At 42.0% G+C, this 26,594-nt stretch overlaps 1 protein-coding gene across 5 annotated transcripts in view; it reads right to left on the bottom strand.

Annotated features, from left to right (window-relative positions):
• The window catches only part of RALYL (RALY RNA binding protein like), a 2,307,036-nt gene that overhangs the window by 1,369,144 nt on the left and 911,298 nt on the right, over positions 1-26,594 (bottom strand). For all 5 annotated transcript variants that reach the window (XM_069621283.1, XM_069621281.1, XM_069621285.1 and 2 more), the window contains one exon: positions 10,698-10,782. In XM_069621283.1, the coding sequence (XP_069477384.1) occupies positions 10,698-10,737 (40 nt within the window). In that variant the 5' untranslated portion in view covers positions 10,738-10,782. The remainder of the gene's footprint in view (positions 1-10,697; positions 10,783-26,594) is intronic.

Here is a 26,594-nt window from a genome sequence, read left to right as displayed (position 1 = left end):
TGGGGGGGTCTCTGAACCACCAAGGCTTCCAGAAGGCTGAGAATCCGCACCGGGGGTGGTAGGAGAGGGCGAGGGGACGAATTAAAATTGAAACTGTTTTCAAATTATGCAAAGGCATTTGGTGCGGTGTGCTCGAATACCTACGTCTTATTTTTCCGGTCTACATCTTTGCATGACTTCTGGTCATTCTAAATGACTTTTATATTGATCTGTTTCTAGCAAAGTGCTTACCATTTCGCAGGCATGGAAATAACGAGAGATATGATGAAGTAATTTAATTAGTTTATTGAAACTGTCCGACAGTCTTCCCTGACAGATTCCACATCTAACACCTGCACTATCAACACATGTCAGCAGCAAGCACTGTACCCACACTATTATATATCGGGCTAATACCGAGACCCACAATTGATTGCGCCATTGATCCTCACATTCATTGCGTCAAGAATATACTTTTGGACATGTTTTTCATGAGCAATACATATTAAAACATTTTTGACAGTAACGGGACATATGTTAGAATGATATCTTGGCTATGAAAGAAATGTGTGATGAAAGGCTAATTTGGCCAGAAAATGATCAAGGGAGAGCAAAGGCATCTGTGCGCAATGTCAGAACTTGGACCAGAACTTGGACCAGAAATTGACTCAATGTTGTTTTATTCATGAAGGTACAGCAGAGAGAAGGTGTATAGTTTACCTCCTTCCCCTCCATATATTTAGCTTGTTCTAGACGCTGACTGCCCTTTCCATAGACCTGGATCACCAACAGAATCAACAACCGTTCGCCAAGTACCAACATACAAGGGATGTCCCGCAAGGCTTTATAAAAAAATAACAGGCTTCATTTAAAACACAGGAGCAGTGGGTACAACAATAACCCACTCCTGAAAGGGAAGAGCACACAGTTATACTGTCTGAATAGACACCGTGAGGCAGGCTGGGACACTGGCAGCTGTGCTGCAGGGGGGATAGCAACAACAGGCACATAGATGAATTAACAAAGGAAACAAAACAAACACGGATAGCTTAAAATGCCTTTGGATTAGTTAGCACAATGGGATCTTGCCAGTTTCAGGGCCCACGGGCAAGGTTTTTGGGCAGGAATGCTTTCAGAGGGACACCTAGTCCACAGGTTCACTTCCTTAGTCTCTTGAGCAGGCTCGAGCACATCAACCCGTTATCTTAGCACTTCTCTCTGCAGCAGAAACAGAAGATCCAAGCCTGGCATCTTGATATGCAGAGTGGCATGGAGGTGAGAAGTCACTGGTTTGAAATGCCGGTTGGCACAATCAGCGGACTGCATGTGTCTCAAATTCTTCTTGGACGAAAGGTTTGAAAGAGCAATATAAAATGTCTGGGGTAATTTAATTGTATTTTAGAATGCTGTTGGTTCCCAAACAAGCTCCTTTGAAGAATTGGGACACTTGTCTGCTCTTCAAACCAGGAAAGGTTCCCAAAATCACTCACAGGACTCTTCAGGTGGAAGTGCAGGCTACCACTTTCTGAGCTGCAATCAGACTTGATTCTTCAAGTGGTGAGACACGCTCTCCCTCCGAGTCCATTCCACAAAGGCCGGGTGAGGAAATGTCCTCCACGCCCTTCTGCAACAGCTATGTCTCCACTTCTACAGGGTGGGAGTTTACCCTCTAAACAATTCCCAAAAGCACTCAACAGAATGATGTGTACTCTGCTGGCTGAACCTTACATAGGAATTATAGGAATTGTTCAAGAATGTATCCACTCATTACCACGTTTAAATAAAGCGTTTGCAGGAAGTTATGCGAGTTGGTGGAAGAGATGCAAATAATAAATCCGAAAAAGACATGATGTTTATGTGCAAACTGCTTCCATTGTCAGTCTTAGATACCAGCACGTCCTGTCTCTGGTAGATCCAGGGGAGTTGCTAGGTCTGGAAAAGACCCGGGGCTAAGCTGATGTCGGAACTGTTGGGACTGGGGGCTAGCTAGTCTTTTGGCTGTAGCTCCTGAGATTCTATCCGGGGCTACAACCAAAAGATCAGGGGCTATAGCCCTCTTAGCCCCCCCCTAGCAACGCCCCTGGGTAGATCAAAGGGTCTCCCCTTTAATTATGCTCTTTTGCCTGCCCAGCCCCCGCTACAAGCTTGCCTTGAAGTGGTACATGGCTCAGGCGTTCCCAGGACCGTATCCCGTTCTCACATGGGCTAAGGTGTTAGAGTCTCACTCAAAAAACTTTCCGTGCATCGCTAGGCCATTTGCTTATCACTTCAGTTAAGAGGGAGATGCATTCAACAAATACCTCTTTCACGTAAACACCCAATGATTGGTAGGCAAAATAGACAGACGATTTTTAACAGAACAAGTAAGAATGATCATAACTTCAATTATTTGCAAAGAACTACATGATATGATATGATGTATGTCATTTATAACGCACCTCGACACAAATGTATCTAGGCGCGACAAGACAAGGGAGGGAAAATAGAGGGAATACAGGACAAACGATCTTACTAGGCTTTGTGGCATTCAGATCGTGCAAGTGCGACAAGGCAAAGTGCACTGGGAAGGCGAGGGGGAGTGCCAGGGTGAGGGGGGGAAAGAGCAATCCGGGCAGCATTGCTCTCTGTAAGTGCAGCCAGGATGGCACGGCTCTGGGTAAGTGCAAGGAGGCAGGGGACTGTACAATTACAGCCCTGAAGTACACGGTAGGCCCACAGGCAGTGCAGGGGAGACAGATCATGGAGGAGCCTGACAACCAGTGAGACACTGAGGGTACCAAGCAACCAGTTGTTGCAGCAGACAGGCAGGCCAGCAAGGGAGGGAGAGCAAGAAAGAAGAGGAGAAAAGGAAGGTCTTCAACTGCTTCCCGGAACTTCAGGAGGTACGGTTCATATCTGAGAGGGCCAGGGAGGCTATTCCAGAGGGAGGCACCTGCAGAGGAGAGAGACCTACCCCCTACTCTCGGCCTGGAGAAGCGTCTGACCCTCAGAGAGCTGGAGGTAACTGAGCGAAGGGCTTGACAAGGAAGGTATTTTGGAAGGGAGAGTTGGACGTAGTCTTATTTTATTAATTTTATTTATTGAACATTTGTATGCCGCCTATACAGCAGAACGTGTTTCCAGGTGCCACAAGATTAAGGGGGAAGGGAACAGGGGACGATAAACAACAATAAACAGTCCTGCTAGGCCTTGTGACATTCAGATCGTGCAAGTGCAGCAAATACGAAGTGCAGGGTGGGTGTTGGAGGGGGGATGTGGGAGGGAAGGAGCGCAGGGCTGGGTACGTTCAAGGAGGCCTGTGGGCAGGTGCTAGGTGGGTCCAGGAGGGCAAGTGCTATAGGGGTAGCGTGAGGGTCAGGTAGTGCGAGGAGGGGTGTGGACCCGACTTGGTAGTCTGACCAGCGAAGGGTGCCCGAAGGCAAGTTCAGGTTACTGATGCAGACTGGTCGGGGTGGTGGGTGGCCCCTGTAGTAAGACTCAGAAGGGACCAGGCAGCCAGTCATATCAGCAGGAGGGTATTAGCAAGGAAGGGGAGAGGGGAGGAGGAGGAGAAGAGGAAGGTCTTGAGGAGCTTTCAGAACCTATGGAGATCCGACTCAAGTCTGAGAATGGCAGAGAGGCTGTTCCAGAGGGAGGCTCCTGCTGAAGAAATAGATCTACCCCACTCTCTGCTTCGAGAAACGAGCTGACTTGCAGGTTAGAGGACCAAATGACTCTGGCAGGGAGGCATTTAGTGAGGGAAAGTTGAATGCAGTGCAGTCCCATGCTTCAGAAAGCCTTGTGGATGATGCAGAGGGTCTTGAGTGTGATCTTTAAGGTCCTGGGGAGCCAGTGGAGGGCTTTTAGGGCTGGAAAGGTGCAGTCCCTGGGCTTAAGGCCAAGGATACGTCTTGCAGTCTTATTCTGGATTAGTTGAAGAGGGTGAAGGGAGGAAAGAGGAAGATTAAGGAAGATGCTGTTACAGTAGTCCAGCCTAGAGAGAACCAGAGCTCTAGAGACATTGCGTTTCTGGGGAAGGTAAGGAAGGGGGGAATGCTTCTGAGGAGGTGAAGCTGAAAGTGACCCTTCTTGGCATGGTCAGAAATATGAGGCGAGAAGGAGAGAGAGGAGTCAAAGATGACCCCCAGGTTTTTGCCTCACAAGTGGGTGATGGGCAGGGGCTGAATGAAGGGTTGGCCAGAGAGTAGGGGGAAAAGCAGGGGTAGGCTTAGGTAGGCTAAGGCCTTATATTCACAGTAATACATCCTAAAAACTATAGGAGGCTTGGATACTGCTGACGGGTGTTAATGTCAATCTAAAAAGCCTATGTAAGTTTCTATGAAAACAGATTTGACTTTTTCATCTGCAAATGTATTTATTTTTAAATGACATGCAAATTGACATATAACTTTGCTTCTGTGCAAACTACAGATATATTATTTGGGACGTAAACCTCTCATTGTCTCCCGGCATGTAACTTCTACAAGGTATTTAGGCTACTCCTAAAAGGTATTCCAGACACAATAATACACTTGTATATAATATTATCTTTGGGGGTGCAATATTAAATCAACCCCCTTTCTGCTTAGCATGGTTTGTAGCTTAAGTTCCTTATTCAGTGGGCGTTTTCCAATGGGGATTTGCCATTATAAAACGCTTCCGTCAATTAGGCCCTAAGAGTCGAATAAAGTAAATATACTTGCCCTGCTGAGTAGCCTTATGACTGCCAGCATCACCGGAGCAAACCTACAACTGTATTGCTTTACTCTCTTATTCTAAAACCAGTAGGCATTTTAAACAATAGTGCATGCATGTTTCTATCAATGTGGCATGAGAACATTTTGTCTGCTATATATATTTCCAGGTTAGGTAGTTAGGTGACCCAACCTCTGCTGATATGTCCAGTAAACGGTGCGCAGCAGAATATACACGCAGCGTCTCATATGTGGATGGTAATGATGTATTTACACATCCTTAGGACTGGCAAGCCCACACCCATGGAAACCACTAGCACCATTATTGATGGAACAGCACACTTTCTGAAAATGTAGCCTATGAACAGATCTGACATGCCTGGGATTCCCATAGCAGAAAGAAACACTGGAGTAGAGGAAGTTTGAGTGAAAGAGAAAACCCAGCTAGCAGAGCAAGGTGGAGAGAAAAAGAAAACTAGGAGTACACCAAAGAGAGAGGTGAGTGGGCAGCACACCCCAAGATGATAAGACTGTGACCGTGGCACTTTGTTTCAAGAAGAGAAAGACAGGAACATTAAGTGCACATTGAACCCTGAGGAGAAAGATAGAGTCCGAGGTCTCTGAGGAGGTAGAGGTCCTGGCCAACGAGAAAGTGAGGGAAAGAAAAGACTGGAGCTCTGGATAAAAAAAAAAAAACAAAACGCAGAGAGAGAGAAAAGGCTGATGGTATTGCCAAGGACAAATCCTAGAAAGTAAGCATCTATGCTCTCGCCAATGAAAAGGAGGAGAAAGGAAATGCTGAGGTCTCAATCAAGATACAACCAGAAAAAGAAAAGGTGGGGGCCCTACACAGGGAAAAGGAGCAAGTGAGCCTGTCACTATTACTCGAAGAAAAGCTAGAGGAGAGGTATGGGTGCTGACCCAAGGAGAAGGCAATCCAGTTGAATGATACTGTGGGAAGAATCTCCAGTGAGACCGCTTCATAGTGTGGATGACCGTCTAAAACAAACACCTAGGGAAGAAGAAAAACACCCTGACAAAGTAAATAAACCACCGAATGATAGATTTCCTCATAAGTATAATTTCTAATGACTTGTCAAACCTGCTACTGTCCAAATGTCACACTGTCCTTCTCACATTTGCTCCTCTCTTTCCTTTCCCTTTGCAATTATCTTCGTGATTCCTGTCTTCAATCTGTTTCCTATTCTCCCCCGCGCACCCCTGATCACCCTCCACCTACTCTACTCCTCGCTGCTCTCTTTCCCTCTATCCTGCTCCCTTTCTACTCCCACTGCTTCGCCTCTTTCCTCTGATTTCTATTGTTTTCTTTCAGTCCAGGAATGTCTTTGGCGGGATGCTGCACTCAGCCTTTGATCATTCTCAAGCACATACCATGGGGACGCATAACAAAATGAACACCTACTGTATTATTTAATTCAATTTGGGGAAAGCACATCATGCTATATCAATGTCATGTCACTGTTTGTTTCATTTCTCAGTAATGCTTTCCTTCTTCCCCACCACCGTTTTTCCTGCTTTAACTTACACATCCCCATCCCTTATTGTAAAATCTGTCCATTTCTCTTCTCCCATCTCACTTTTATGCTTGCACCAAACCCATCACCTTTTATACTCCTCTCCACAGCCATTTCCAATGCGACCACTGGAATCGTTTAGATTCCACGTGATGTTAATCATTTCAATAGAAAAATAACTTTGGAGAAGTAACTGCTTTCTTTAACGTTGCTCGCAAATATTACTTTAATGTTTACGTATAGCTATTTTAAAACCTAAATATAGGCAGTAAAAAGTAAACGATTCTTTTAATTTTTAAATGTATACTGTGCACAACACTACAAACGAAACTGCGTCTTGCCACAGTACAACCAATAGGCCAGTGTCATCGGTGTCATCGGAGGAAGCGCGCATGACAAGAATTAATTAAATATGACGATTTTAAGTGTTCTCCTAAAAGTCCGCCGGTTTGGAAGCATTCAAAACTCCAGAGTTAGGGTGTTCCAGGGTCCAGGGGATGGCACTGAAAACCTCCAGAGTCCTATAGTCCTGAATTTAACATACAGGATTTCGGGGTTCACAGTTTTACCCCGGATAGCGTGGGGCAAGACATACACACACTGGAAGATGAGGCAGCAAACAGACCTTAAACAGGATGCAGGTTAGAACAAGTAACCAGTGAAGCAAATGGCAGAGATACTAGAAAGCCTATCCCATGGCCATTTCCAAGGCCAGACATGAGCCATAGCAGAGTGTTGTACATGCCTTGGGGTCATTGCATTTGACATGATCCAGTCTGGAATTAACAAGCGGCCCTATCACCACATGGTGCCAATATGTAGGGGTACAGGTGTACACTCAGGGTATCTATTGTAGCGTGAAGAATGACCCACATAAACACAGGCAGGAAACCATGAGAACAATGTTATAATGATAAGATGTGTTTTTTTTTCTTCTAAAAGCCACAGGAAGATCATTATTGGGCATTTCAGAAGAAAGGACTTTATAGTCACACAGTGAGAGATCGGTGGGAAAGGAAGAGGGGATACATGTCAGGATAAAGGGGAGCATAGCCTTAATCCGAAACATTAATGCAGAAGAGAACACGAGGTGCACTGTGAAAGAACACTGCTGAACAAAACCAGTGAAATATCTGTCATTTGTTTCCAATTCTAATGGAACAGAAGAGAGAATGTGTCTTACAGAGTGATTTTAATCATCGTTGTTTTCCAAAGATATTACATGACATCTGAACAATAAACTGAGTAGTTCCAATCAGGGATAATACTCTGATTCTCTCACATCTGTAAGTGTTTAATGCTTCCAGTTCTGATGTACACCATTTACACAGCTAGAGAGACATTCGAGGGCCCTGCCTACTGCGCGTGGATGATCTGTACAGCCCTGCAGTCCCACATAGAGCTGGAGGCTTGAAGAAATACACAGGCAGGAAAGATAGGCCTGCCAACGCCATGTGATGTCTCTCTCCTTGTGACAGAGTGGTATAGATCACAAATAGAGCATGCTGGGCACATTGATATCTGAGGCTACTTAGGGCTAAATCCTGCCTGGCAATGGTGCATGGTTAGAGGTTTGCTGAAGCGAGCATGGTCAGCAGTAGTTTCATGTTGCTTTGTCAGTGCTTTCCCGCCTGCCCTTTCCGCAAACTAGATATTGATTGAGCTTTCCGGCCAGCACTAGCAGCAATGTGGAGTTATTAGACACCCTCGAGTTGACAATAGAAAGCCATCCTGAGGATTTGTTTGCGAGCTATGATCATCGTGCTTCCTCTTTTAAGGTAATGGCATTCCCAGAGATATCAAGAGCAGTTGGCCGTCTCAACATGTGGATCCAGTTACAATCTTAAATCTAATTACATTTAATGCTCCTATACATTTGGCCCATTAAACTAATCCTGACCTAAATGTACTACATTTTATAGTTTCATTTTTCTATATGAGTATGAGAATAATGTTGCTGTTGCCACGGATACTCAGTATTGTATTTATTTTATTTATATGGTTCTAAAGCGCCGCCGCCCGCAGGCATCAGTGCGCTGACAAAAAGACGCGGGCAACAAAAGGGAGACAAGGCTTTTTAGAGAACACAGTCAGTCAATGTGGGAAGGTCTAGTCAGTGCTAAGTTCATTTAAACAGTGCAGTTTTTAGTTTTTTTCTGAATTTCAGGTAGTTGGACTCAAGTCTAAGATAAAGTGGGAGTCCATTCCATTTGGCAGTAGCTAGACTAGGGAACGCCCGACCTAGTCCGTTGGTTTTGTTTATGTGTCCAGCTTTGACAAGCCCTTTGTTTTCGGATCTTAGTGTCCTGACGATGTAAACCCTACTGGATACAGACACTTAAGAGAGGTATGGAGATGCTTGGAGCCAAATTTAAAATGATTAAAGTGTACGTTGAATATGCTTGTAGGGGGGAATCGCGAATACTATAGTGCTGAAAAGAATTCGCTAAATAAATTATAGTGCATGCACTGACAAATGGTCACTAAAGAGCGGGTGTGTGCAGTGCAGAATAACTGTTATTGGAAGGGTGGCATATGCATCCCATTTCCCCTGTGACAAATTCCCTTCCCTGGGGTGGGGCTTTGCAGGGGAAAGTTGCACTAGTCTCTCCAAAACACAGCCCAATTGAAGAGTCTGCGTTGCTTCACAGGGAGCACTGCTTCTCCAACCATGTGCTGTGGCCTGGCCCTTTACGGGAAAGGCTTTTCAAAGTCCATGCAACAATAGCATGCATTTGGAAACATCAATAATCACGTGCAAGCATGAGAAATATACAATTTGTGAGGACACAGTTGAACATGGTGAATGACCCAGTCATTTCAAAACCAATGCCTGAGGTGAAACTTCATTGCTCCCCAGCACCTGAATCCCCTGCGTGTGCTACAATCTTTCCATTTCATCTCACGACTTTCAACAAGACAGAAATACCCATTTTCTGTCCCGGGAAGTACCTGCAAAGATACAATAATACCAGCAAAGCATGTAGTGAAGAAAACGGGTCTCAAAGATTACCGCAGCCATTTCTCAAACATATTTCATCTGTTGATCATTCACAAAAAAGCCCCAGATCAGAACAAACAATCTCAAGGAGAGTTAGAGGTTTAGAGGTATTTAAAGAACTTTCAAAATGGCAGCTAGGTTTCATAAGTTTGGCCAAGTCCTCAAATCCTCAACCTAACCCAGGTGAAGCCGAAAGGAGGTATTTAACCCATCCCTCACTCATTTACCATTCACAGCTGCAGGCTCCTGGGGAAAGGTCTGCCCTGGGGTAGGAGGGGACACAGTATAAATTCAACTAGCCCCATTTGCCGAGGCTGGATTGTTGGAACAGGTCTTGGCTGGTGGTTGGAGTAGTTTGAAGTACTGTGGAGGAGTGTGGGCCACTGGAGGTGAAAAAGAGAAAAGGAGCAAGGAGGAGTAGTGAAGGTTTGTAAGAGGTAGGTAACTGTAGTAGGAGGAAGTGGTAGGTTTCTGGAGGCAATGGTGAAGATCTGGTGGAGTTACTTGTAGCAAGAGGAGGTGGCAGGGTATGGAGGAGGAGATCACACAGGAGATGGCAGAGAAGAGTTGGTGGAGTTGGTAATGTCAGGAGGAAGTGCAGAAGAGTTGGAGGAGTTGGTAACATCAGGAGGAGGTGGACACGAGTTGGAGGATATGATAACATTTGGAGAAAGTGGTTGAGAATGGAAGGGGGTGGTAACCTTAGAAGGAGTGAAGTAAAGGAGTAGGCTACAGTATATGCATGGGGTGGCTAAAACAGAGGTGACTGTGAGATCAGGAGATGAAATAAAGGAGGAGGTTGTAAAAGCTGAAGGAGATTGTGAAGAAGTCAGTAAGAAGAGGAAGAAACACAGAGGATTGGCTGGCTCAACGCAGGATGTGAAGGCGTGGGGTGGTAGGAGACACAGAAAGGGAGAGGAGCAGACCAGGAGTAGAGAGGAGCCTAGAAGAAATAATGTCCAGGTGTGCACTCCTCTAGGTTGATAGAATGTCTGGGGAGTACAGACTGTTAGTGGGAAACTGCGGCTCAAATAATCCCTGGTGAAGCTCATGGTATACCTACAGCTGAATGGTGTGAAACATTAGATTATGATATCATTGAGGGAAGCCAATAAACCAACATGGATCTGAATTTGGTGTGGACACTTGGTGCTAGATATCTATGAGAACAGGACCCAGGATAGCCGGCATCTACCTCGACACCAAAGAGCAGCAACCACCCTGTCAAGAGAGGCCTTGGCAACTCATGGTGGGAGACTTTGCTTGTTTATACCCGAGGCCTTTCCAATTGTTACTTTGAGTTTTGTTTCAGACAATTTACCACGTAAAAATAAAGACAATAAACCTCATCTCAGTCCTGTCATTTGTGCACCACATCTGGCATGTGTAACATCCTCGCAAGATGTTGGTATGGCAGACATCTGTCCCTAATCCATGACACATCAAGCCAGCGAATGTTATGAGTTCAACAGCAGCACAACACAAGAGAACACACACTGAATTACTCACAGGTACTGGTGCAAGCCTGGTCAGGAATCAGCATCGGCATTGGCAGACACTCATGCACTCAAGTGCCTTACAGGAGCAAGGTGAACTGCAAAGAGAAAGAACATTAATCACACTTGACAAGGAGACATCAAAGCTAAAACACATTACACAGAGGTCTAGTCCATCTCAATGTTGGCAGAACTTTCCTTAACCACTTAAAATCCCAGGATGTGGAAATGCAGGTCCTGCACAGCTGCTTTCTTCCAAGTAGGCGGTATGCTTCGTCCTGCTGACATTCGCCATGGCCCTGCACAACCATTGTTTTGTATCACATCCTCTTTAAGTAATAGTGGACTAGTAATGTTTCAAAAATACACACTTATAACAATAGGTTTAACTATTTGTCCACTGTGGCTTCTAGTTACATCACATATAGTGAGAGAACATATCAATGTGGCCAAGTAGATAGAGTTTTCTCACAAGAAACCATTTTATTAAATAATAAAAGGTGAGTTGAATGCCTATCTTTCCCTAGCCTAACAAGGATTTTCCTACCTGACAAACTAAATCTAAAGGAAAATGACCTAATGCCCAGAAGCATCTGTCCCTCACACTAATATACACACAACAAAATATACAGAAGATGTTAGGCAATGTGAGCTTTATGCACTAACATAGAAATTCAGAAACACAATAAACGAGGATTCCCTTCCCCTGTATCAATACAGGTTACTTTAAACCAGAGTAACATTTCAGAAAAGTTATTTTCACTAGCAAAGTAAAATGCACAGTTACAAGATGTCCTTTGTTTTGGCTAAGTTTACTCATTCAGTTCCAACCAAGAATGTGTTATCTTGAAGACAATTATCACAGCATCCACAATCTTTGCTTGGTAAACCAAAAAGGTTTCTCTCTTCATATGTCAAACCAAATGTCAATGAAAATATTCTCCACTCTGAAAGAAAATTACTTGTTATCACATCACATTTCTTCTTCATGAACAAAGCTGTTTTGTCAGGATGGTTTATATAACAGCTCATCAAAACACATTAGTGGAATTGTCACTTCTTTTTCCACCACAACCTTCTGCCACTTTGCAGCACTTTAAATCAACATATTCTTGTTCCACTCGACTGCCAGGACTAACCTCTATTTGTCCCTTTCCTGGTATACTCGGCTGCCAGGATAAAATCTCCTACCATGACTATCTATACTCTGTGGCGAGGCTTGTTCCAGTCTTTCACACTTAAATCTTGAGTGGGGAAAATAGAAATCAACAACTGCTTCTTGATTCAATCTCTTGACTTTCAACATAATAGTATCACAACTTCTAACTGCTTCTTGATTCAAACTCTTGACTTTCAACACAATTAGTTCACAACTTCTTTTACATGTATACAGTACGAAAGAACAATGTTTCTTGTGTGGATGTGTTTGCCTTAGGGAGTGCAGGTCCCCCTTGATCGTTTCTACAAGGAGGGCAGTTATCCTGCAACCTCTGATTTTTTGTATACAACCTATTGATTTTTGACAGTTTAGGTTATATTGTCCCTTTGTTGGATTCCTCTCTTTAGGCAAGTGACATCCCCTTTGCTCTTTATTGTATCCTTTTGGCTTTGATAATGTGGGTTACAGTATTCTCTCATTCAACATCTTCCTTCTGAAGGGTTTCATTCACTTTGTTAATTGTTTGCCCATCTTGGCTTTGGAAATGTGGGGTATAGTATTCTCTCATTCGATATCTCCCTCTTGAATGCTTACATTTGCGTGGCTTAATAATTGCCTTCTCTTGACTTTGTCAAAGCTGGCTCTAATACTCTCCTGCTTGCTTTAGTTTAACTGTTCAGTTTTCAAAAGATGTACTTCTGCCCAGCGGTGTACTTTGGAGTGCCCCGGGGTACCTCTAACAGGCCAACTCACTGGTATGTTCTGGCAGCTCCTGCGGACTTGCTGCTTCTACACACGTCAGGCCCTTCCTAACCTTTGATAGCTTCACATCGCTTTCCTTTGCTTGCTCCGACTGTCAATGGAACACCCAGTGCTCCACACTCGCTTCAGTGAGAACTCCTCACCAGAGCACGATGCAGGGCACATAGAGTCTCTCTCTCCTTTGGGACAGCCAGCTTTGACATCGTTTCCTGCTGCATGTCCTCTGCACTGGACTGGGTCTCCGAACTTTGCCACTTCCTCAGCGCGGCATCCCACTAATGGCAAACACGCCAGTCCCAGCATCTACTTCTTCCTGTAGCTGCTTCTACTGCTCACACTGTACATACTGCTCTCTACAAACCTGCACCCGAAGGGCCTTTAGATGTTTAAAGGTCCCGCTCAGGTGTAGGTTGTTACAACAACTAGACCACTCACTGTGGTTTAGCAACTCTGCATCCCCTCTGAGTATTGAGAGCATTATGGGACTGGAAGTCCATCATGTTTTTAGTTGTTTTAAAATCTACTTTGTTTGAATGGTTTACAGGATATATTGTCAAGGGGAGATTTTAGAGAAGGTGCTTTTATTTTAGGTTTATCCAAATCAAACAACGTCATAACTACTAAACGTAGTTGCATTATTACCCTGTTCCCTATATATTGTTTTCCTGTTTACAAAAAGGAATCTCGTACTTTGTAGCTTGGTGAAGTAGGGGAACCGTACTATAACAACAAGCCATCAGTTATTCAGGCATTAGGGAACCTTCACCCTCAGAAGAGGATGAATACTGCGTTTCCCCTGAGTCCTCACATTCCACTGTTGGCCTTTTCCTCCTATGTGATACACCCAGCTAATACCACCCCCTGGGTTAGGATCAGATAGCAGCTGCCTGCCCCCGGTCACATGGGAGGAGACTTTAGGCTGGCATTCTGTGAGAATTTTGCAGGATTTATCACAGTAGTGCTGGGTTTGGACAAATTCCTTTAGCACATCTGACCCGAACTGGGGACAGCGGAGTCAAGTAAGGACCTATATCAGGTCTGGCTGTCCCCTTCCCACAATGTCAGAAAAGAGCCATGATTATGAGCAAAGAGAAAGAAGGAGAACTGTGTATTTTCAGACTGGTAATACATTGCAATGATGTCCTGGTGGTAGTTTGTGTCGGCTGCACAGTCACTGGAAATAATAATTTGAACTCTTCAGTAACTCACTTTAATCTGCAAAATGTGCACCTGCAGAAATGAGCATAACACTTTAAGAAATCAGCAAAGCCAACTCATTGTCAATGGATGACATTGACTTACTTAAGTGTTCTCTGCTAGCAAAGATTAAATTGAAATGGCCCATAGGGAGACAGGATTATTTCTTGATGGAACAGTTCCTCTGAAAAGCCTGTAGAATTGTGCACGGGTTGGTTGAATCTGCTTCCTAGCAGTTTGATGGTGTCTAATGTAGGGACACCCTCAACTATTCTATTTGAAGACATTAGTTGATCAGACTATCTTGATAAAACCATTGTGCTAGCAAACCTCAGTCAATAAAACATGAATCAGTGTGTTTTCACATCCAGGTGTGTCGATAGTTTAACATCTTCATAAATATTTACCTACCTACCAACACCAATGAAACAACAGACAATTGAAGGCAGGCTTTATGGTAAATTTATTCTTCTTCATTTTGCAACAAATACATATTGGGTTACAGTTAAGGCCTGTGGGAACACCCTGAGGGAGGTTGATTACAAAGGGGATGTACCTAAACAAAATACTATCAGGAGAAAGGGTAACAGAAAAAGGGATTGGTTCTAAACCCAACTCTTATGAAGGACCTTGGTGCTAAGTTCTTTATCCCCGTTGTATGCCTAATATTAAAGTGCCCAGGAAACTTCCCTCTTGTGTTGGCCCCTCTTGGAGTTGAAGATCAGTTTGCCACTTCAGGTGTTCAAAATACGGGTTTTTAAAGATCCTGTGGCCCTTTCTGGGCTCAAAGATACGGTTCTGTGATTTCATCGAATTTATTTGAGGGAGAATTGGTCAAATTTTGTTTTCTTTAAGGCCATTTTACCACAAATATATGCAGGGGTAGACACCCCACAGATTCCCCCAAAATACGTACATTTATTATTATCCTAAACCACCCCCCACATACATTTGTGATAAAATGCAGGAGAATACATTCAACCAATTCTCCCTCAATGAAATCTACTGTGGCTAAACCTTGCATTACCATAGGCCCTTCTTGGGCTTTGTAAGGAAGTCATGGTATCAATAGTAGACACAGACACAATGGTTAAAAGTTTTGAAAACCTTTCTTTGGTATTTTGGTTGGGTTGGTGGAATTTCTAACTGGCCCTAACTCTAGAATAGAAGTAATCTTGACCATTAAATGAATAACAAACAGTCCAAGTCAGTCTAGTCAAAATAAAAACGACCTATACATGGAACAACCTAACCTTGCTCTCCTTCTCAAAATGACAAATGTGTTAAGGGAATACAAAAGGAAATGAGTGTCTGAAAACAAATGTCATAATGGCTTAAAATAACAACTCCCTTCCCCATGTATGTTCAGCACCACAGGGTCTAGAGAGTTTCCTAAAAAGTATAGGTGTATGGCATAGTTCTTTCAGTCTTACACACTTTGGCTTACTGGTACAATTTAACAGTTCAAGCTGGTAAATTAAATCAATTCCTTAGGATTTGTCTGCCATTGTCATAAATATACAGTTCCACTTTTGACCATTACTGAACAGGCTTCCCTCTGCTGGGCTCCAGCCTGTCTTTCACCTTTTACTTTATAACACAGTTCTGCACAGGCTTCCCTCTGCCGGGCTCAAGCCTGTCTTTCTCTTTGTGGGCGTTCCCTTCCCCACGTTTTGTCTCAGGTGTCTTTTCACTGCAAGGATTTTACATCGACCTCTGCATGACCACTTCAACCTCTCTTCCTTCTCTTACAACACTAATGCCTCTTGGTACTTGTAGTTTCTTATTTTCTTTGGTTTGCCTGCTTGGCCTTTTTCACAGTTCATATATTTTGCCCTCTCGGCATATTCAAAGTTCATATACTTTGCTTTTCATTCATTCAACTTTATTTTGGGATCCCGATTACATTCTTGCCCTTGATTTCCAATCAACTCAGAACATCTCACAGAGACTTTCGAATGTGCAATTTCGCCTGTTACTTTGTATCCATTCCTTTTACAATTCAGCAATTGTCCTTTTCATTACGCAGTGCATACACACAACCTTCAACTTTTGTTTTACAGTTACTTTTGCTTTTAACACTAACCAGACTTTCATTGCCTTTGATAACTCACTGGTTGTGTTAATCAGCCTTCTCTCATCAAAGCTCTTCATGCAGCAGTCAAGGTCATTTCCAACGCCTCCTCTGATCCTCCTGAATTCTGTCGTTAACCCGGGAGGGACGCAGGCTGCTCTCAAGTTCCTTGAAGGTTTCTTTATTCCGCGCTCGGTTTCAGCCCTGCAACGTTTTTGGCTTGCCGAAAGTGTGGGATTCTCGCCTGAATCTCGCTTGATCTTCATAACTGTAGATAAACCGCTTGGCCTTCCGACTTTCATCGTCTGTTCCACATAAGCCCTGAAAGAGCTGTTCCTTCTCGTATCCTGCCTCGCTCAAAGTGTGCCTGTGCGTGCCACCTTTTATTTGCCTGAATGGGAGCGTTAACAAGTGGCAGCTGTATATAGTTAGAATTACGTGCCTGCCTCTTCCTGGCCTCATTACAGGACAGAGACATTGCAAGTCAGTAGAAGTACCCCCCCCCTTGCTTGTTTTGGCCCATTCTGGGCTTGTAGAAATGTTGACTGAGCCTGGATGTGGGCCCATCTGTGCTTGAAGGTATGCTCAAATGGGCCAGATCAAAGAATAACGTTGTCTTGGCTGCATACATGACTGGCCCAACCTTATCTGCATACATGACTGATGGAAGAATGGCCAACCTGGAACAACTGAATACTGATACCAGACACCACCAAGGTAATAATTGGGCAATCTCAGGCCACCAGACTCTTCCATAACTGTCCTTTTGTCTTTCCAGTGGTTTTGTATTTGTATCATTTTAAGAACAAGATGTCATTTCAAACAGAAATGTCTTTATTGTCTCGTCTTGTTTTATTTATGTCTTTACTGTGTCATCATGTTTGATTTTTGCACGGCCTGATGTCGACGGGCATGAGGCGCTTTATAAGAATTAAAATAAAATAAAAAATAAAATAGTAATGGCTTATAAAGCTAGGCGCTAACAGAGTGCAGAGGCAGTCCTGTGGTAAGGTGCCTTTACAAAAGAGCATTGTTGCAATGAATGATGTATGCCAGGTGGTGAAGGGGTAAGTATGGAAACATAAACCAGGGACAGGGTCTAGAGGACATTAAAACATTTCAACAGTGGGAACCCAAGGCCAGTATTTTACATGTTTACAAATGGCTTAGTATGCTAATGAGGGCCAAGGCCTTTTTTGCATCTATAATGGAACCATAATTAGAAGCTTAGTTACTGATCCTAAAGTGTGAACTGGCTGATGCCAAGAGATCATCTCTTTTAAGTAAGGTAGGCCATACCCATGGATAATTTTATAGTTTAAGGTCATGGCTTTGAAATTCACCATCTCCAATGGGAGCCAGTGTAATCTTAGAAAAATTGTGTAAACTGCAGAGATATGCTCCCCACGGGGCATGTTGGTGATAATGCAGTTGCAGTACTAATGATAACCTACAAGCACTGGATGCTCTTCATATTTACTCCTGGGAGGAGGACATTCGAAAATTCTAATTTTGTGTCAACAATTGCACAAGCGGTTGTAGTGCAGTTCTTTTAAGACAACAGATATAGTTTTGATAAGTACTAAAGAGCTTGGAATTTTGCAAAACTTGGGGATTATATTAGAATGTATGTGAAGCAGATATAATATGAACGGACCTTTGCCGTACTGTATAAAGTTTCCTGACAAACAACTCAGGATCACCTACATGAGAGCACGTTTAAATCTCCTCCCCACTCGTGAAATTCAATCGATCAGACTAAACACAGCCACCACAGAATGTAGACTATGTGGCGACTCAAACAAACAGGAGACAGTACACCATCTCCTGATGCAGTGTTCGGAGCTAAGAGAAATACGCGCCACATATCTAAACAACCTGTGCACCGACCTTGTGGGACTTCAAGAAGAAGAAGAAACAACATGGTGGAACAGGTTGATGTCAGAGGAGAAAACGTCCTGGGCACTAGCAACCGTAAAAATCTTAGAAGCAGCGTTTTGCAAAATAAACGCACAATCTGGTAACTAGCGCTACAAAACAAGCGCAACCAAGCTCAGTACAACTGAACGCGGGATCTGATTACCAACGAATTACAGAAAGGACTGGTAAATCCAATCTGAAGCTAGTGAATTTCCTCTGTTCTGTTTGAACCCCGAACTTTTGAAGGTCGAACCTTGAAAGTCAAGCCTTTGTTGTTGTTTTCCTTCTCCTTCTCCTTCTTCCTCTTCTTCCTCTTCTTCATCTATGCTATGTTCGCCTTTCTACCCTTTCAATGAATCTCTTAGCTCTGAAGGAACAGTAAATATTCTTGTAAAAATTGCTAACTGTAATTACAAACAAGTAAAAAAAAAACAAAAAAAAATATGACACATTTGTTTTGGAACAATTAAGACTTAGATAATTGTCTTTCATCCAGTTTTCAATAATTAATGCATTCTGAATGAGGTTGATCCAACAATTGTTGAATATGCACCAACTAATTGGTCATCACATAGATAACAAAGTCTTTTCAATTGTAAGTAATTTAGAAAGAACATTGTATGTATTATCAAAGTCCAAACCTTTAATTGTTGTAGTTAACAACAGATAAACCAGACAGCAAAATGAACTGGATCAAAAAATAAAAATGTATTTAAGTTCCAAAGGTGTGATTCAACTTATTTTTTTGTTTCACTCCTGAATAGTTATATAACATGCTTAAACAATGAACGTACAACCTGTAGTATATATGTTTCAAATGATGGTTTGATAACATGTCCATAAATATTGCAAGGAACAAGGAGGAAACAGCCAGTTTGCAACAAGGGTAACCACTACTCCTCTAAGTCTCCCATTCCAATTTCCTTTTTCATGAGAATACAAGTTACCAAACCCAGCAACTGCAACTCAACTCATTATTGGGGCCACTGTATCTAAAGTTGCAAAAATGGAGTTGGTGTATGCATGGACAAGGTCAGCAACCTCAGTATTGAAATCAAGAGTATTTATTCTTGCAAGTAGATTTGATGCAGCTTTCAATGATAACATATCATTAAGTCTATAATAGATGATATTTAGTTTAGATTATGTGGTTTCATGTGAAGGAATCATAGTTCGTATACACAAAAATAAAAAGGTGGTCAGCCAAATTTATTTGTTTATTATAAAAGTCATTAATGGTGGCATTTCCTGAAAGGATCCAATCTAGAGTTTGACATTTTATATGATTGAGGAAGTAATAAATTGTGCAATGCCAAGATTGCTGATTTTGACTAGAGATTGCTGACAGGGCAATCTATCTTGTCTTTGACTATTAAATAACATCCTCATCTAACCTTCTTAGATGCTCCACAGTCTAAACATCTCTCAGTATCCTTCAATAATGTCCTGTTGTTGGAGGGATCAGACCAGACCTAGAGACTATGCCACAGACATACCTGCTTTTCGGGACTCCTGAGATGTTGGAAAATTAAGACAATGTGCCCCAGGTCTATCCACCTTTTAAGGGCACTTGCCTGTAATGACTTAGGATATATTTTTAACTCAACAGTAATTATTGTATTCACCCTATGGATTCATTCCTCCAAGGCTGGTTACCCGTACATCTCTCCAACAGGAGCAGTAACTGACTGAGATATCTCAATTTAGATTTAAATGTGCTGTGAGGCCCTTTTAGTTCCTTGAGCCTCTGCTCACAAGTCACAATACACCCATCCTTTGCCTCTGTTATGTCTTTCGCTTTTTGCAGCCATTTCCTCCTTTGTAGTTCTATTTTATCTAATTGTTTTTAGATCACAGCATGAATAGCTAAACCTCCCGTGATGATTCCATCCTTCAGCCTTGGGAACCTCTTTCTATCTTAAAAGACTCCCACCGAGTATTTCAGGAAGACTTGTTCATGGGTCCCTGTGAATCTGACACATTTCATAATGAAAAAGCTAATTTTAAACAAGTTTGTCCAAACTACAAAACAAATTCATGTGACGTTGTTGATACATTTTTGTTAATATGTTGGCATTTCCACCAAGTGGCAATCCCTGATCTTACAATATTGGTATACAATCCCACCTCAAAATTATGGAACAGTAAAACTCAAATGTATTTAAACAAATTAAACTCAAAGGTGGCCTCTTCGCTTTATTCAGGTTATGTCTGTGGAATATTATACACACATATTAATACAGTATTTACCTAATTAAAGCTGGCCTGCCTATGGCAGTCTCACTAAATGTAATACACACACTCTGTTACCCAACAGAACTATTACTGATATTTCTGATTCCACTTCTACTAAGAGAACCTAACTTCAAAACACAACTAAAATCCATAATTGCATTGCCGCTTACTGGCTGGTATATTCAACCTCTCCAGTTAACATTTATATACAATTTGTTTCTTTACAATCAACTAGAGCATTTAGAACATTTTATTTTAGCAAACACAAGCATTGCTAACAGAGAAAGGTTGCATGCCTATCAATGCTTTTCTAATTCAATAGGAATGTATGTCCTACATGCAGATATCATGCTGTGGTTTACTAATATGCACATGCAATTTTAATGAGTTTCATCAAATTCTGCATGTTTGGGTAAGGAAAACAGTGTTGTCAATTTAGAACCACAGGATATTGATTCACCAACACAATATAGGAAATCATTTTTAATGATTTTCGAACACAAGGATGAATTCCACTCCCATTTCATTTCTCACATCGGGTCCCAAATGTACAGAGACCACCTACTGTGAAATATCAAGAGAGAGGAGAGGAGAGGATTTATTTATATTGGTATCATTGTCCATGGGAATGAAATTAGGATGAGGAAATCTCCTTTCACCTGCCCATCCACATAATTTCTGTGGCTTTCACAAATCACAAATCATCCAGAAATTCTGTAATAGGGTATAACGTGTGACAACAGATTCATAGAGTAAAATATTTTTACTATACATGTCAATTTGGAAGAATTCAGTTTATTTTAGCTATCATTTTCAAAATGCTGCACTGTCAGTGCTGGGAAGTTCTCCTTTTTTTACACAGTACACACAGTACTAAAAATGGTATCATTTTTCATTTAAATGAAATCTCACTTGGCTTTAGAAAGTGCTGAGCCAGAATGGACCCTCTGAATTTCAAGAAACCCCCAGGCAGCCTCTCCACCATCTTGTTAATCAGGCCTGGTCCAGGAAATAGTCTCCTCACTGATAGGGTGTAATCATTCAGGTAAAATCCAGGCTCCCCCCTCATCCATTTTGGAACAGGTGTTACCCATTCTATGCAGCTTTTGATTCCGGAGTGAGATACATATTCCCTGCATGATTCCCTTTTTATTAGAGATAATATTCACATGCTTTATTATAATTATGTCACACTTTTTGATTGTTCAAATCTTTCTGCTGATTTACTAAATAGTCAAACACTCACAGAGAATACAAATCCCCAATGTTTATAGGCTGATCATAATATTTTTATTTTTATTACATATTTCAGTTTAGAAACCTGCCAATTTTCTGAAATGTGGATTTCTGGGATCCTTTGGTAAACAGGAACATTGAGACACAAGGTATGAGTATATACAATACTTTTTTTATGAAGCTAATAGTCATAATTTAAAAATGTATTAAAAATTGTGAGCATATCAAATTTGGTTTTATTTGATAAAAGAATATGTACCAACATAACACACATTCTCATGTGTTTCTAGATAATATGGTTGTAGATTTATAAGCTAAATTCATGTTTTAAACCCGTGAATTGTATTGATTCAAATAGCCCTCTCTATTATTTCGATAGAGTTACATCATTCAGTTTCATTTCTGAGAATTGTAAAACAAACTCAGATAACATGCCTTTCAGTTGATGATTAGCTTGGATATGCAGACAAGGGCTTCCTTTGTTTGAATTTCCATTAGGAGGACAACCTTTATGGGTGTCCAAGTTTCAGAAGTGACACTCTAACTGCATTAATTTGCATTTAAAGCTGGGCCCAGTTTTCACAGGCTGGATCACCATGTTAGTCCAGAAACTACCATATAGTATGCATAATACGTATATCATGTTGGCCTGAAACCAATCGCATTATGCGCGATACATCATCCGCATCTCCCTCACACTGTCCTTGAGGGCGAGCTAAAACTGCATCTAATCAGCGGCCCAGGTGCCGGCCTGTCCCGCAAGCTCTGTAGCAATAATAGTTAAAGCATGAATTATATTTCTTCTAGCAGTACTCCTTCGCGGATCTTGGTATTTTCTCCCCCAGAACTGTCTGACCTTTGGTACATGAATAGAAACACACAGATAACGTGCTAAAGAATGTTTCTCTCCTACGAACATGATATCCTTGCTGTACTAAGGGCTCTATGTTCTCCATAACAAAGAACTGTCTCTGCTACTGTTACTAGAATAAGTATATTTAGACTGAATAAGGACTTGTCATAACGTGTCATAATTGTCATGATATGTCAATCATCGAATCCTAGCTTGAAAGATACATTATGGGCGGTTTTAATTGCCTTCTAAAGATTGTATGTCATGTATAAATATTGTTGCTTGAGCATTGCTCACTCTCTTGCGTCTCACGAGGTCTGGGTTCACACATTGTGAGATGTTAGACCCCAGTCGGCCGACTGAGAAATGCTTTGAAATAAACCAGACTTATTTGGAAATCGGACCTTGTGTCTGTCGTGTCACTAGTCACTACGGCCTAGCAAATATGGCACCCGAGTAGGGACCCTGCCCCTTTTGTTCGATCGTATACATTCAGTTTGAAGAAGGCAAAAACGAGACGAGGACGAAGCCGTCGAGGCGGGATTGAAAGGTGCTTGGGGCACGCCTGTAGAAGTGATGAGGGACTCCTTTGCAGATCTGTACACAGCCGATCCCTGATCGACGAGCAGCACCCAGAGAGCATCGAGGTGAGGGTTCTGAAATGAGGCAGATTGAGCCAGACACGCAGTCACGACAATTCTTGGTTGCGCCTGTATGCGGACGAATTGCGTCCAGAGTGACGAATTGATTGATCAGGTGAGTCGTGCCCAAATTCTAAAACGTCCTGATATTGATCGAGTGTTGCGCTTGTAAGATCAAATGCCCAGGGTAAGAGAAGAATAAGGTTTAACTATGCCTGGGAAATTGTCTTCCTGTCTAGCGGGGTTTTTCCGCTGCGGTAGACAATCATTGCAAATTGTCCAGGTTGCGCCACCCGCAGGGTCGCCGGCATTTGAAATGTATGTGAAGTATTATATAGGGGCAATAATGTTCAATGCGATTTGGCATAGGCAAACCAGACATGTAGAAGATTTGCAGTGGCCTAAAAATGGGAGCTTTGAATTAGAACGGAGAGAAGACATAGAATCAGTATTATTACACAAAAAGGCCCGACCAGCGGTGTTTGACATTATAAGAGACTGGAGGAAGGAAGCTAATCTCCATCTGAGAAGTAGAGAAAAACAGGCACATAGACATAAAACAAATGCAGAAAAAGCATTAGAGCTTGATCAGCATCAACAGACAGAGGACCTTAGGAGAATGGATAGAGCTTTTCAATTAGGTGTACAGAAAATATATCCACAGAGGATTTGCATACATCCCCACAATCAGATTTGCATACATCAGATGAGCTAATAGACAAAATCTTGAATGAGCAAAGAAATTAATGCCGAAATAGTACTGACCCAGCAGCACCTCCTCCATATGAACCTCCCATTCCCGTAATTCCATCGGCCCCATCTCCTCCCCCTGTGACACCTTTTCCTCCACCACCATCAGAGCATGAGTTAGCTGCTATGATAGGAAGTTCTACAGAAATGGAGCCTGTGCAAGGAAGCGGTAGAGTGACTCGTAGGACAGTTAGTAATGATAGTAAAGAGGAGCTGAGGAATTGGGCAGAGATGTGTATTGAAGGTGGCGATGAAGTAGCCGTGCAAAGTTCCATATCTGACTATAGAGGCCTTGGGGAACAACAGGTATTGTTGAAATGCATGGGGGATTATCTTGTGAAAAAATTGAGTCATTTGACGGATACAATTGCACCGCAAGGATTGCGGGATTTGGTTTTTCTTTCTCGGTTATGCGATAATGCGTTGAAAGTACGAGAACATGTAGGGCGAATGTTTGATTTTAAGTATGAGCTTAATCAATTGCTTAGAGAAATAAGGAAGAAAGATAAACAGAACATGTCACATGTCCAGAGATTTTGTCCACCGTTGAAACCTGCTAGTGAAGAGATGAGGATTTGTATGCGAGATGTACTTAGATGGATTTCAGATGCCGCCATCTCCCCAATCGAGGTGCATGATACATTTAGTCAGTATACACCAGTAATGCAGAGAAAGGTATTACAAGTGATGGTTGAGTATTTGCAAGATGAATGTATGAAGAAAATTACATGTTGTCCCGCTGATTTAATTACAATTTATAAAAGTGCATTTTCACCTCAAACTGGGGTGACGGCTTTTTCTCTTGATTTAGCTCTGTTGCTTAGTGAATGAGCAAATGTGTAAATGCAAAGTTTACAACTACCTATGAGGGAAGTTTCCCCCACGTTTGTCCCAAAAGTAGAAATTGCTGCCTCTGGAGCGGCTGCAGCGCACACGATAGAAGTCCATTATATTGCGCAGTTTGTGCATGTCCCTTTTTCTAGACAAGAGGTAAATAACACCAGGAGGTAAATAACATCAGGCAGACAATCCCTGATATTAGGAAAAATCTGTCAGGATTCTATAAAGAAATTGAATCTGTTTTGAATTCCTCTGTTTTTACAATTAGCGATATTGATTTATTTTTTCCCGTAATTCTTCCTGTAGATATATGGAAACAGGTGAGAAATATAAATTACGTGAATATATGTAAGGTGACACATGTGAGAATTTGACTAGAATAGATGGTGAGAGAAAGCCTGGAGAAAAACCGCCACCGGTCATGTTGGCTTTGCCCGCACGAATAGTACAGAAATTAAAAACGTTGGTAACCGAAAAGAGAATAGTCTGGGATAAATTAACTGCTTGTTTACAGGGCAAAGATGAAGGAGCGACTGATTATTTTAACCGATTTGAAGACATTTTTGCAGATTTTAGTGGTCCAGACTTGAGTACTGAACCCGGGAAAAGATTGTTTGTTGATAAGTTTGTGCGAGGGTTGTTACCAAGAATCCAAAATTTAATAATGACATCTGAAAGCGCATGGCAAGCAAAAACGCAAAGTGAAGTATTACACATGGCAGAGTATTATGAGAATAGAGTTAACGCAGAGAAGGACAAAGAGTTAAAGGACAAAGGGAATTTGAAAACAAGAGTATTGATGCAACAAGTTGCAAACAATAATAGGGGTGGCGGGAACGCGCAATCCAGAGCCCAATTTTCCAACATGCAAGGTGGACCAATAGGAATTAATCAATGTGCCTATTGCAGACAAAAAGGCCATTGGCGAGCACAGTGCCCTCAGATATAGAATAGTAATGGACATTTTCCAAGAAGACAGAATAGAGGCCGTCCGGGAACACAAGGTCAGAATAGGAATCAAAGAGCACTACAATTTCAGAAGAATCAGAATCAGAATCAACAGCAGGCAACAAGCACGAATGATGGAAACATTTTTGATCTGATGAATTGTTGTTTTACTAGGACAGCCCAGGGCAGGGGTTGGAACCCGTAGCTATTCCCGTAGACAAAAAAGGGTCCTACGTAGAAATGAAGGTTGGGAATAGGGAGCACATTTTCTAGTGGACACAGGTACACAAAAATGTTCAATTGATCATCAACAGGTTCCAGATATACCGCTGTCAGGGCATGACAAGGTCTCGGTAGGATTCTCAGGTACACCAGTAATTAGTCCAGTATCACAATCAGTCCCTATGATACTAGGTCCATTTACCGAGTCTTGTCCATTGCTTTTGACGAAAAATTGCGGCAAAAATTTGTTGAGATTAAATTTGTTGAAGAAATTGAATGCGGTTATTTATTGTTCTCCTGATGGAGTGTATTTGACAATATCACCACAAAAGACTCTAGTGTCAACATTTATATCCAAACCATTACCAACTGAATTGAGTATAGTACCAACTTGTATATGGCCGGTTAATGATAATGATGTTGGTTGTTTAAAAGTGGAACCAGTGAAAATTGTTTTAAAAGAAGGAATTACTTTGCCGCGTATACTACAATATAAGATTTCGGCTGAAGGGGAGCAAGCATTGAAATGCATTGTGTCGGATTTGATAAAAAAAATGAAATTGAAGACATTTCTGGTAGCACTTGCAATAGTCCGATTCTTCCAGTGTACAAGAAAGGAGTTACTGATATACCGTATCATTTCATAATTGATTTGCGCCGAGTGAATAAGGTTGTTGATCCACAATTCCCATTGGTAGCAAATGTGACTACAATTTTGACTATGATCCCAGTGTCTGCATCATATTTTAGTGCTGTGGACTTAGAAAAACACATTTTTTAGCATTTCCGTACACGCAGATAGCAGATATTTATTTGCTTTTACCCTAGGAGGTCGTTCATTCACATTTACACGAATTCCGCAGGGTTACACAGAAAGCCCAAGCATTTGCAGTAGAACTTTAAAAGAACAACTAGACATGCTAGAACTACCTGCTGGTAGTTCTAGCATGCAACACCTTACATCAGCCAGATTAACAAGGTACAAAATTGTCCTCTTTGCTCCTCACATTCAAATTTCGAGGTGTTGCACTTTAAATCTGGCTGAATTAATTCCCCCTCCCAATGAGAAAGGG

Source organism: Ambystoma mexicanum, chromosome 5q (assembly GCF_040938575.1).
Source record: "Ambystoma mexicanum isolate Mex_15411 chromosome 5q, UKY_AmexF1_1, whole genome shotgun sequence".
Classification (NCBI taxonomy): Eukaryota; Metazoa; Chordata; class Amphibia; order Caudata; family Ambystomatidae; genus Ambystoma; species Ambystoma mexicanum.
The sequence above is the reverse complement of the archived record's forward strand: the minus strand, read 5'-3'. Positions and strand labels throughout refer to the sequence as shown.